At 38.2% G+C, this 12,629-nt stretch overlaps 1 protein-coding gene across 2 annotated transcripts in view; it reads left to right on the forward strand.

Moving 5' to 3' along the window:
- Positions 1-12,629, forward strand: part of PITPNM3 (PITPNM family member 3) — a 77,135-nt gene that overhangs the window by 37,444 nt on the left and 27,062 nt on the right. For both annotated transcript variants that reach the window (XM_032201217.1, XM_032201218.1), the window contains exons 6-7: positions 5,653-5,842; positions 8,665-8,784. In XM_032201217.1, coding sequence (XP_032057108.1) covers positions 5,653-5,842; positions 8,665-8,784 — 310 coding nt within the window. The remainder of the gene's footprint in view (positions 1-5,652; positions 5,843-8,664; positions 8,785-12,629) is intronic.

The following is a 12,629-nucleotide window of genomic DNA, read 5'->3' on the forward strand; positions in this document are numbered from 1 at the left end:
AGCTACTACTCTTTGAAACCCTGTAGTGTTTTGCAGTGGGGTATTAATTTATTGCCATTAACCTATAAGAATGCAGTATAAAGCAGTCTTGAATGAGCTACAGAGGATGCATCTCTAAGAAACAGTGCCTTTGGCTAATGAAGGCTTCAGTTCAAAATGCAACTAGGATTTGGTTGCATGCATAGTAAGGGGGATCTGTCCTGTTTTTGGCTGGGGTAGAGTATATTTTCTTCATACTTGCTGGTATGGTGCTGTGCTTTGGATTTAGGATGAGAACAATGCTAATAACACACTGATGTTTCAGTTGTTGCTGAGCAGTGCTCGCACAGCCAAGGACTTCTCAGCTTCTCTTGTTGCCCTGCCAGCAAGGAGGCTGTGGGTACACAAGGAGTGGTGAGGGGACACAGTCAGGACAGCTGACCCCAGCTGGCCAAAGGGATGTCCCACACCATGTGGCCTCATGCTGAACAGGAAAACTGGGGGGGTTGGCTGGGGTGGTGGCCATTTCTTGGAAATGGGAATTGGTTTGTGGGTGGTAAACAGTTGCATTGTGCATCACCTGTTTTGTGTATTCTTTATCATCATCATAATTTTTTGGGGGCGGGAGGGGGGGTGTTGTTTTTTTGTTTGTTCATTTTGTTTTGGTTTTCCTTCGTTTTCTGTCCTATTAAACTGTCCTCTCAACCCATGAGTTTTACCTTTTTTCTGATTCTCTCCACCATCCCACCTGGGGGGAGGGTGAGCGAACAGCTTTGTGGTACTTAGCTGTCTGACAGGTTAAACCACAGCACTTCTTAAAAAATAAATCAGTTTTAAGACACTGTGATCTTTTCTGGGCTATCCTGTAGGTTTTGAGCAAATCACTTACCTCTACTCTGAGTGTGCTTTTTCAAGTAGGCCAGCTGGGGATGCTTATAACATACATTAATAATTATATGTTTTGAAATTCCTGTGTGCATGCTTGTGCAAAAGATACTGGTGTGGTGAAAAACTATTATTACTATTAATTTTAACAATTGTTATATGTATGGCAGTAACAATTTCAGATATGCACTCTTTTTGACAATGCTGTGAGATTTCAAAAATGACATGTAGCAGCTCCTTTTCTCTGTTGTTATTTATCCCTGTGGTCCAAGTGAAGTGAACTTCAAATAACAAACAGATTTTTTCACTGCATACATCCACTTCAGTGCCTGTTCTTCCTCAGTTACTTTTTCAGTCCTAGAATTCAATCAATAGATGACAGGACCTTTTCAGGTAACACTTTTTGCCTTAGTTGTATTTTCCCTGAGATAAGTATTTTAGACAGAAGTGTGCTAATCTTGTCAGCACGACAGAGAAAGGAGGAAAAAACATGCTCTTAGGCCTGATTCAACTCTTCTACAAGTGTAAATCAACAGTAACTACTGAACTCTATACTGATGGCAGAGGAGACTCAGACTTGGCTGATTTCTTCTTTTCTAAACAGAGGGAAACTTCTGTTGATTTTGTCCAGGGTTTCCCCTAAGTGACAGTCACTTTTATAGCCTTTCTTGCAGTATAGCACCTAAAGTTACATTTGAACTTGTAGAGCAGATAATGCTGCAGAAGAGGAGAGGATGTGAGTTTTCTACAAACGCGTTTTGGGCCTTAAGAAATGGGAACAGTGATGATTACTGCCCAGATGACAGGGTTGGAAAGGAGGGGTTAGAGTATAGGTTAAAGTTCTGAAATACCAGCTGGACTCAAAGCTAAGACAGCATGCAGGAATAAAAGGGGGCAATGTGTAGACCAGACTGCTAGAAGGTATGCCTGATTGTTCACATCAAGGGGGAATACACCAGAACAACTGGGAAAGCAGTATGTGTGTCCCAGTTGCTGCCCTGCAAGGAAAGAAAACTAATAGTGGAAGAGGAGTTGCAACATCAAGAGGTGTTTGAAGGATCCCTCTGCAAATGAGCCATTTATTAACACGGGGATCAGAAGTGTCTCTTAGATATCCACATAAGGCAGTGCCTGCAGGGCTCAACTAACTGGAAGAAGAGCTGGTAGAGTGGAAGGGCTGGTGACAACCCAAATGAAGAGAGCTCCTCCCTTCTTTTGCTTTGTTTTTTTTTGATTCCTTCTTGTTGCAGCCATCAATGCTCAGCCAAACTGAAAATAGCCAAGGTAGATTTTTGAGTGTTCAGTTGAATCATTCCCAGCACTGAAATACAATTAGTACTGCCAAGGTATGTTCTTGCCTTGAACCACTTGTAATGCATCCATTTGGTGCTGACAGAAGGAGAGATGATTATCGGCTCTCACAATTTTGCTTCATGCCAGCAGCTTTCACAGTCAGAACTGAAGGAAGCAGTTGTGGAACATAAATTTGTGGTAAACATCCCACTTAGCAAACTGTGGGTGAGGAGGTGTGTTTTCAATTACTGAAATATTCATCGGGTGTGAGCCAGATTAAGCAGCAGCACAAGATTTCATGTTTGGTTTGAATGTATCCTGAATTCTGTGAATGTGCAAGCATAGTGCATGCCAAGGTAGAGCAACCCCTCTGTTTGCCTTGGCACAGGTTTTGAATTACAATGTGTCTATGTGCTGAGTATCTGGGTTCAGACTAATCCCACTGGGACCTTTCATCTGAACACGCACAGGCAGTTCTCCTCCCTGTCTTGCAAAGAGGGGGGTTAAAGAAAAGGGATCTTTCAGGGAAAATTCACTCCAACCAGTAAATGTTTTAGATTGTTTAATCTGGTCTGCTTCCATCTGCTCCCATCACTTTCAGTTTCCTGTATCTATTGTAAATCAGAAAGACACTGCTTATGCAGCCTGTGTGAATCTATAACGTATGAGTGATGTCCTGTGACACCTTTGCTGCTAAGGACAGGTAAGGTTTAAAACTAAGTTCCATTGTAGTTCCAACTAGATGGCTTGTGAGCCATCTCTTCCCTTTTCAGGGAAACATGTCACTGAGTAGATCAAAAGTTAGGCTTTTTAATAGATTGATTTGATGAGCATACATTGATTCACATCTCAGACTGAACCTTCTAAATTACAGAGTTAGCCAAACTGGGTAACAATTGCAATTTATTTATTTATTTATTTTAAGAAAAAAGCTTACATTGTAGCAGGCGAAGGGGCAAAAGTCAATCTTAACAGGCATGGGTCACTGTAAGTTGTTTGTCTAGTTGTTGACTACAATGGCTTCTGTTTACTTCTTGGTTTGAATAAAACCTTATGTAGCTGACTAAGCATGACTATTAAGCATGTACATCCTTAATAGTTTTGAGTAGGCATTTTAGGTCTCATAGACATTTAAATGGATGTACAGAGTTAAGCACGTGCTTGAGCATTTTTGTGGACTGTCTCATTCTTCTGTTATTAGTCTTCTATGATTAGAGTTGAGGCATAAACTGGAAAGCCCATCTCTTTCTTTGCACAGCAAAGCATAAAGAAAGAGCATTGTTAGAATCTGATTACACAATAAAATAATTTAAAAGACAGGGAAAGTCTTTTAGCGAAAGAGACATTGCCTCTGAACTGTTTACACTCTTTGGTCCAACATACCTTAAACCTAGTGAGGGTCTTGAAAACTGGCAAAATCTATTTCCAGAGCAGTACCAGGTTTTTGCTATAGGGCATTATGTAAAACAGGGATGGTCTTAAGAGGAATTAATGCAAATGCTCAGCCTGGAAAAATCCAAACGTAAATAAGTGACTTCACTGTACAGCAACAAGTGTGTACAAGACAAGGTAATTTTCTAGGTGTTAAAATTTCATCTCTTTTAATAAACTATTAAATTGCACAAGATGCATTTTTCAGTTAAGAATTAATGCTGCCTAATTCTGGAGTTGGTATCAACTCCCTGACTGAAATTCCATTTTTAATGCTTGTGGATGACATTGCTACTGTATTTAAGAGTTTAGCTAGTTTTAACCCTGTGAGCTAAGGCAGTGAGATGTCTGTGAAATGTAGGCACAGAGGAGCTAGACACTTGCTGAAGGTAAGAAATCTGTGGCAGAATTAGGTCTTGAAATACGTTTGTTGTTACTACACCAAAGAATCACTTTCCTTTACCTCCTTGCAGACCAAACCTCGTGTTTAAACAAGAACCAGACAGGAAAGTTAATGACCGCAGTGGAGCACTACGTTGTTTTTGTCTCATATATATAGAGGTAGTATTTTCTTGAGATTTTCTTCCATTTCTTAAATTCTTAAAGAACTGTGCCAAGAAATATGGTTATCCAACTAAATTACTGACAGTACTTTGCTCACAACTGCAAAATGTTATCTTGTTCCCACTGTTTGTTTGCCTTTAGCAGTACTGCAAGAAGTGGGAGAGAAAAGCCTTACCTGATTGAGGTGAAACATACTTTGCCCCTTGGTTGTCTGTGTAGTGTTTTATCCTTTCATTATTCACCAGTGGGCAAGGTCAAGGTTTGATAGTTATCCAAACAAGTGTTCCCCCATAGGTGATTTTCCCCTCTGCTGTCCCCTTTCACCTCTGCTGTGGCCAGAGACTGACCTAAGGAAATTATGAGGGACCTGTGTTTCATCTTCACCTGTATTTAGTCACATGCTTTCTACATTCAGAAAAAGTTTCTTCCTTTTTCATCCTTTCTGTTGCTCCTGCTCTGCTTGAAAATTACCAAATCACTGGAGTGTGTCAGCAATAGTCAAGTATGGAAATGTTCTGTGAAGCTGAGGATATGAATACAGACTGACCTTCATACTTGAGCATTGCAAGTCATCTTTTCTTCTTCTGTTACCCTGGTGATAGCCCTGAGGATGCAGATTTTAGCAGAGACACAGACTTTAACTCCAGTTCAGGGAGCTCACTTTTCAATATTGTGATAGCCTACAAAGTTCCTAAAAATAGTGACTGCAAAATAATGTTGAAGTATATTCAATTTGCTTGCCTATGGCTTTGGATGAACTTTGGATGAGCTGAATTGTTGAAAACACTTCTTACTGGACAGTCAGCTTACTGGAAGAGAATCTGGCACACAGTAATGTGACTTTCACCTTTGACTCCACTCATCAATAAAAATCAGTTGAGACATGACTGACAGATTTTCTGAAAAAGTTGCAGGGTACACATCCAAACTAAAACAAAACTGGCATTCTGACAAATTTAAGCTTGCATTTTCTATCAAGTTTCCACCTTTTTGCAAAATGTTACTCTGCAAACAATTACATGTAACTTCAGAACACAGGCAATTCTGTTCCAGCTGTTTGAATGGGCGGAACATTGGAAAAAATGTTTTTATACACTTTTGAACAATGTGCCTGTCACATGTTCTGTGAAACAATACTTCATTGTGATTATTTGATCCCATTTTTTAATGTAGTGAATTAGTATATGGGGGGGAAGCTAAAAGGGAATAATAATCTCTTCATTCATCTAAATTATGTCTACTTTTACATGTAAAAATAAGGTTGAAAAATTGCACCATGTGTGCTTAATTACAGGAATGCCTTCTAGCATTGTCTCAGTTTTGTAAAGCAGTAACTCCATGATTGTTAAGCTGTTGAGTGTTGTGAGAAAATGATCCTTCATGTACTTTCATTGTCAACTGCAATAGCCAAGCCCATTTCTGTTAATAAGTAACTGTTCATTAACTAATGCTGTATGATGCCTTTTGCATTTTTCCTGATGATAGCATGTTCTTCTTTAGCCTAAATCCCTACAGCTATGATGAAAGCTGTCTCAGCAGCAGTGAAGACCACATCCCACTGGCTGCCTTGCCCTTGCTGGCTGTTTCATCCCCTCAGTACCAGGATGCAGTTGCCATGGTGATTACTAGAGCAAACCAAGTTTACAATGAATTTCTCAAATCTGCAGATGGGGTTGGTTTTAATGGACAGGTAGGACTATTCTTCTCCTACATCAAAGTAAAATTCCTTTAAAGTAAGACTGTTTCTTGTTAAACCACTTCTGATCTGTGTTGATGGTTTTGAGTTATGAGTGTGGGAACAATACTGTAAATGTGATGTATATGAACATTAGCTTGGAATTGTGCCCAGCATGAGAAAGACCCTTCTGGAATCCTATGCAGTATTTTACCTGGACTTACTCAGTTGGTAGAAGATATTATACCTTCTCCCATGACCATTTTGAGTCCTAATCTCTTGTTAATTATTGCTGTGAGCTCTGGTAATGTTTAGGAGCCTTAGTTGTGCAATAAGAGTGTATTATGCTAAGCAGTGAGCAAGCCTGCCAACTCAAGACAAGTGCTAATCTATGTTACCAAGTTCATCATCACACACCTGCTATGGATGTTGGAAGAATTGGGACATTAGCACATCTCTGACTAAGAGCAAAAGGAAATTTAACAGTTATTATTTATTTTTTGCCTCCATCACAGTAGTAGTAAAGCAGTTGACAGTAAAGAAACCCAGAAAATAAATATTCAGTTGCTGACAGTGTTGCAGGTTTCTTATGCAACTCAGGGATGGTCATTTATTTTTTTCAGTCTGATCCACTCCCCAGTGAAGTCACCTGCAGATTTCTTCCAGCTGACATATGTCACAGTTATTGTTCCTACTTCTCCATCTCTAGACTAGAAAAAGTAGTACTTTCCTGCTTCACATACAATAAATATGGTACTGCTACCCTCTATAAATTACTGATTTTTTTTTTTTTGTGATGGGGCCCTATACATAGCTGCAAACATTCACTTCCTTAAAGTACAATGACGTCCAGACTGCAGAACAAAAGAAAAAAACAATTCAGAATATAGTATAATCTTTGAAGGAAAGCATGTGTCTTATAACACAGATTATTTTCTGTAGCAATAATAAGATTATGCTGTGGCATTTTTAGACTACAATTTGGTCTGAAGCCAGTTTTACTGTTCACAGCAAGCTATTCTTGCTTGAAACATGGAAACAGTCTATCTTCAGTGATAGAGCATTATAAAATGTGAGATTATGAAAAGAGGAATTATACAAGTTACAGAAATGATTGTAAAAATAATTATCAGTAGAATTTTTTTTATTTGACAAAGAGACAAAGAAATCTCCCTGTTTTTTGCTGCAGACTCTGAATTAGTATTATACGTGCAGAAGTCATGACCCCTGTACACTCCACAGAGTTCTTACCATCAACAAATACCAGTATTATTAGAATGGAAAAGTGACTTCTCTGTGCTGTCTGCAGTTCTTTGCTGTGTTCCTTAGATAGAAATCTCAGTTCAACCTCTGAATAAATCATGCATTTCTAAAATAGATGCCATATAACCCGACTCCACCCTGTGTGTCTCTTTTCTCTCATATTTTGGTCTCTTTTGTCCATTTATATTGAAAGTTCATCAGATCAAAGGCTGCCCATTAGATTTTATGCAGCATCTGGAACAAATTATCTCCATTACCTTAGTGCCAATAGTAGTGAGGATTAGAAATGGAATGTAAATTCATGGAGATATCATTAATCTCCAACAAAATATGTTGTTGGTTTTAATAAGGCTACCGGTCTCCATGTGATTTTCAGTTCTTTGTTGACTTCATTGAATGTTAATAAGAATCTGAACATCAGAGATTAAATCAGCATTTTGGTTAATTATATATTACTTTAGAATTAGAGTTATCTTAGGATAGATGTTACCTTCATGTATTTTGATATATATATTTTTTTAATCCTGAGAAATGTGTTTTTAACTGTTAACTCTCAGTTAAGAGAGCCTGGTATATGGAGATACACTGAGAGGGGCTTGAGGTTATTTTCCTACCTGCATCTCAAAGTGCTCTCTTTTCCTAACACAGTTCACTTTGAAGGTATCATGCACAACATTCTGGTATTCCAATTGTGTAGTTTGGTGTTGTAGCCAAGATGATTTAAGGCTACAAGCAAGTTAAGGTCTGTAAGGAGAAGTAATTTCTTCTGTTAAACTGATTGGAGTTGGGAACAACAGACTGGGTGTTTTCTTCAGTTTGAGAAACATACAGAATAGGTTGCTGAAACTGGTGGAAGAGAGCAATTTGTTAACAAGGAGAGAGGTATTAGAGCAGTTATACCTCACAAGAAAGAGGCAGGGGGACAGGGTGAAAGAATTGTCTCCTTGTGGGGCTGTTAAGCACAATCAGCTTGTGAGGTAGATTCTAATGTTCCTTAAAATTACTTCAACTACCGAATTGCCAATTTTAATATCTCATTTATTTTAATTCCCAGGCCCGTATTTTGAAGGTAGCTTGTATGTTGATATTAAATGTGAAGCAAGAGTGAGTCTCATTTTAATACCTCATTTAAAAGTTCTGTTCCCTTGTCCTGACAGGGACAATACCAATTTGTTTTTAATTAGTTGAAATCTTCTACCCTATCTGACTGCAGGAAATGTTAGGTAGCTTAAAATCTGTAAGATGGTTCTCTAGTGATCTGGACTTTTTAAGCTGGAAGCAGGCTTTAAGTAGGTGAAAGAATTCTGGCCCATTTGGAAGAACTCCTTGCTGGTCAGAACAGCCTCTGGGACAGATATTCTTGGCATAGGGCATATGTCTGTAGATCAGTTCCTCAGATGAGAGGAGACAAAAGAAAGTGACTACACGTTTTCAGCTGCAATAGGAACTACACTCTAAAAAAAACAGGAACAAGGGTGTAAATTAAGACAGGAGCTCCTATGCAGTGCAGTGATGGTTTTTGTTTCTTGTAAAACACTTGCTACATCCCACAAAGTATATTTTTATTTCCTCAGGTGTGTCTTGTTGGTGACTGCATTGGAGGAATTTTGGGTTTTGATGCCATCTGCTATAATGCTAATAGAGCTGATGAGAGTCGGAACAGTAGCAGGAGAGGAAGCATCAGCAGCATCCAGGTGAAGAGAATAAAATCTACTAAGCTGAAATCCTATAGATTCATTCCCTTGGGGGGACAATTGGAAATTCAGGTCCATATAAACCAGAAAAAAATCAATGATTTGGTAAATTGCAATGATAGCACAGGATTTTTCTCACATATCAAAAAATTGCCATCTGAAAATAAAGTCTGCATGTTCAATTTTATGATGCATAAAAATCACTAGTGAAGGCTTTATTGGTAGATCTGTAACGTTGGGCTACAGAGTGTCTTTTATTGCATACCTGATCCCTCACTGTAGATGTAAATGTGTCATCTCAGTAATCACAGGCTGCTGTTTTTCCAAAATCTTCTTTTAAAAAAAAAAAATACTGAATTCCAGACGCTATGGAATCAATTATGCTAGTGCCTAGGGGTAGTCTAACATTATAATATGCTCATGAATAAGTTCTACTGACTGGTGAAAGACTGCCTCCTTTTTGATGAGGAATTAAGTCACCTGAGGATGTGTGAATGGACCACTGAGCATAACTGAGTCTCTAGATGAGTGCTGTATTTGGGGTGAAGGGATGATTAATTCTGTGGTCCAGGAAAGATTTTATTGTAGGAGAAGAGCATTTTTTTTAAATTCTACTTGCATATAGGAAGTATGACTGTGTTCTCCACTTAAGAAAGAAAACTGGAGTTTAACTAATCTTACGTACTTCAGACTCAAGTGGATATGCAGAGTGTTGGAGTTGACAGTGGATGAGGTGCCTGCACTCCATTCTTTGATGGTTTTGTGACACTGGCTAAATTGTTTCCTCTTATGACTCTTCAGTTACCTCTCTCCTCAAAAATGGGATCAATTATACCAGCCTTCTCAGTTCATTCAGAGTGTGTTACAGAGTAGCATGTGAAGATGGTAGCACTCTCCAGCGAAGACACATCCTCTAAACATTTCCAGGAGGCAAGTTTTTCTCTGACATGACTGTGGAGTCTCAGCAGGAAACCTTTGACAGTGCCAGCACTGAGGATAGTGTGTTGCAAGCAACATAAACGGAGAAATTGACCTGCTGGAACCCAGTCCTGCAGTGAGACTGATTATAGAAAAGTTGCTAATCAGTCTGAGAGCAGGGATCAGACTTTAGGAAGACAGGTTCTTTTGACTTCACTGCTCTTGCTTATAGTTTCAATTTTCCTTCCTTCTTTTCCATGATATCACAGAACTTCACTTCCCAAGTCTCTCCCCAGCTTTTCCTTCTTCTCCTCCCATTTTCATCTCTAATAGTCTGTAAATTCAGAAGAACTAATAATTCCTTTCATTCCTTGTCTTGTCTTCCTGCCCATTGTTCCCAGCTTGCTCCTGTGAAACACAATCAGGATGCCCCTTTTACTTTTTTTTTTTCCTTCCTTGGTATCGCCTGTAGAAATGGATCTCATTGGAAGGCTTTGAAGCACAGAAATATGAGGGAAATATTTTACAAATGTCAGAGGCATTTGTGAAATAAAATTAACTGGAAATAAGGATGAGACTGGGGTACTCTAAACCAGTTAATTGTATGCTCTGGTTATGAACCCTGAAAATAGAGTAAATAAGGTACCTTCAAACTCTGGTTATTTCAAAGTGGTTTATAACAATAACTATGATTGGTGATGCAGTGACCATTACATTCTCTGAATAATTCACAGTTTCAGGCTCTATAATAAACTATTTTTGGGGAGAGAAAGAGGGACTGATAATTTGTCACAGCAGTGTAAATAAGGAATTAGAGTGGTACATTCAGTACTATCACAGGTGAATATTTATTGTTTTGTGTTGCAGTCTTTTCTGTTTTTTTAGTTTTCAATATACACTACATATCAAGTGAGGCTTATGTGTAATTAGTAGTGATTTCCACAGTATAGGCAGAAATGTAAGTTATTACTGAGATCATGATTGTTACCTGTACATGTCTTTCAGGGGCAGTATTTAAAAATGTGTCTTCATGTTCAATAAAAGAACCAGCAGTAGAGCAAATGTCACTCTGCTCAGACCAGACTAGTAACTCTTGCCCTATAAAAATCAATTACATTTTTAAAAATTAAAATGCTTAGCAAATAAAGCCAGTGTTATCATCATCGTCACCATCATCATACCACTCCGAGAGATTTTTAGGTATAGCAGGATGAAATGACCTTCATCAGTCATTGGAGGTGGAAACCCAAAGTCTTACAATAGCAAACTCTGCACTGGGTTGGGAGTACTGTATCTGTTGCTGTCTTGGTGCAACAGCTAAAATACTCACCATCTTGAAGCAGACAACCCTTCATTAGGACAAATAGAGAAAGGTGATGATTTGAACCACATGGATAAATAATACATAAAAACCAACTGTGGATGACTGATTCAGATCCTAATTATTGATTGCATTTTACTGCAGATAGGATTTTAATTGTGGCATTTGGGGGCATTGAGAGAGCTCGTGTCAAAGGAATAACAGGCTTTTAATTGTTTGAAATGTAGCATATGGTCTTTACACTGATCATATCAAACTTCTACTGTATTACCTGCTGTGTTTTTAAGTGGTTTAATATATTTTCCAGAAATGTTTGACACACTTTGATCTGGCTGATACAAATGCTGAGTTGGCAAAGTTTCTTTCATGGTATGCAAGAAAGACCATCATGAAGGTGAACCTAAATGCTCCAACCCATGACATCGAAATTTAGCCCCTTGCAAAATATGACCTGAGGTTATCTTGTGATGCAAGAGAAGAACACACTCTCTGCAAAGAGAATCTGTTAGTGAAGCTTAGTGGACAAAAGTGAATTGTTGCTGCCTTTCAGAGATGAAGACATTAGCTTCCATTAGTAAGCAGTCTTACCAGCTAGTTCTGTGGTGTCACAAGCTAGTTTTTGAATACTGTGAAGAAATAAGAGTGACTAAAACAAGTGTTTGGTTTTACATTACTATCATCTCTATGCCTTTTCAACAACTAGCCCTCTTCCTAAGGCCACCAGTAAATCAACAGTCCTACACCAAAATGTTTCATGATCTTGAGATTTTTTCATCTGCTTTTTTTCTCTGGCAACATCAAGGATTCCTATTTTTTTAGTCTATTGACAGCAATGACTTTTTAAAAAGTAATGGGAGCTGAGATGCTGATGTATCTGCCACATGGTTTTAACAAACAGAGCATAAAATGTCACCAGGGTTTTCATGAGGCTCTGAGACTTGGCAGTACTTATGTGGTTTTAAGAAATCACTAATGGTATGATATTTAAGTGCTTTGCCCATTAAAAACAGTGGATTTATCAGAGGACTTCATGGACTTTTTGTTCAATCTCTAAAAATTCCCTTTCAGCTCTGTGTGTGGGTTCACCTCCATGTAGTGTATTTGAATATTCTTAGCATTTTAATAAATTAGTTAATAGTAAAAACATCTGCCAAATTGGTATTTTGGTCAAAGGTTGCATGCAGAATATTTGTAACATGCAAGTTTTAAAATTAAAACCATAAAAATACATATATTTTCATGACATTTTTGGTTAGGAACAAGCTAGAGATCAGAACTCATCATGGAGGCTATGAGGTAAATAAAAATCCTTTTGACTACTGAATCAGTTGGAAGTAGTCATGACACATGAACAGATTAAGACATGGCATTCACAAATGTTCCTCAGAATTCTATAAAAACAGTCCTGAGAATCTATAAAATAAAGTTCCTGTGTAAACTTTATCAGGAAAGTTTGGACATAGAAATTCTGGCTTTAGAAGAACCCTGGTGTTCTGCAGAATAGATAGAGATGGTAAAAAAAGCATTGATGTTGTAACAGAGCTTCAATGTAGGATTGTATACTGCAGGACATGTTAAGCTATGTAGAGTCAGTTTCAGAGTTTTA

Source organism: Aythya fuligula, chromosome 20 (genome assembly GCF_009819795.1).
Source record: "Aythya fuligula isolate bAytFul2 chromosome 20, bAytFul2.pri, whole genome shotgun sequence".
In the NCBI taxonomy this organism is placed as follows: Eukaryota; Metazoa; Chordata; class Aves; order Anseriformes; family Anatidae; genus Aythya; species Aythya fuligula.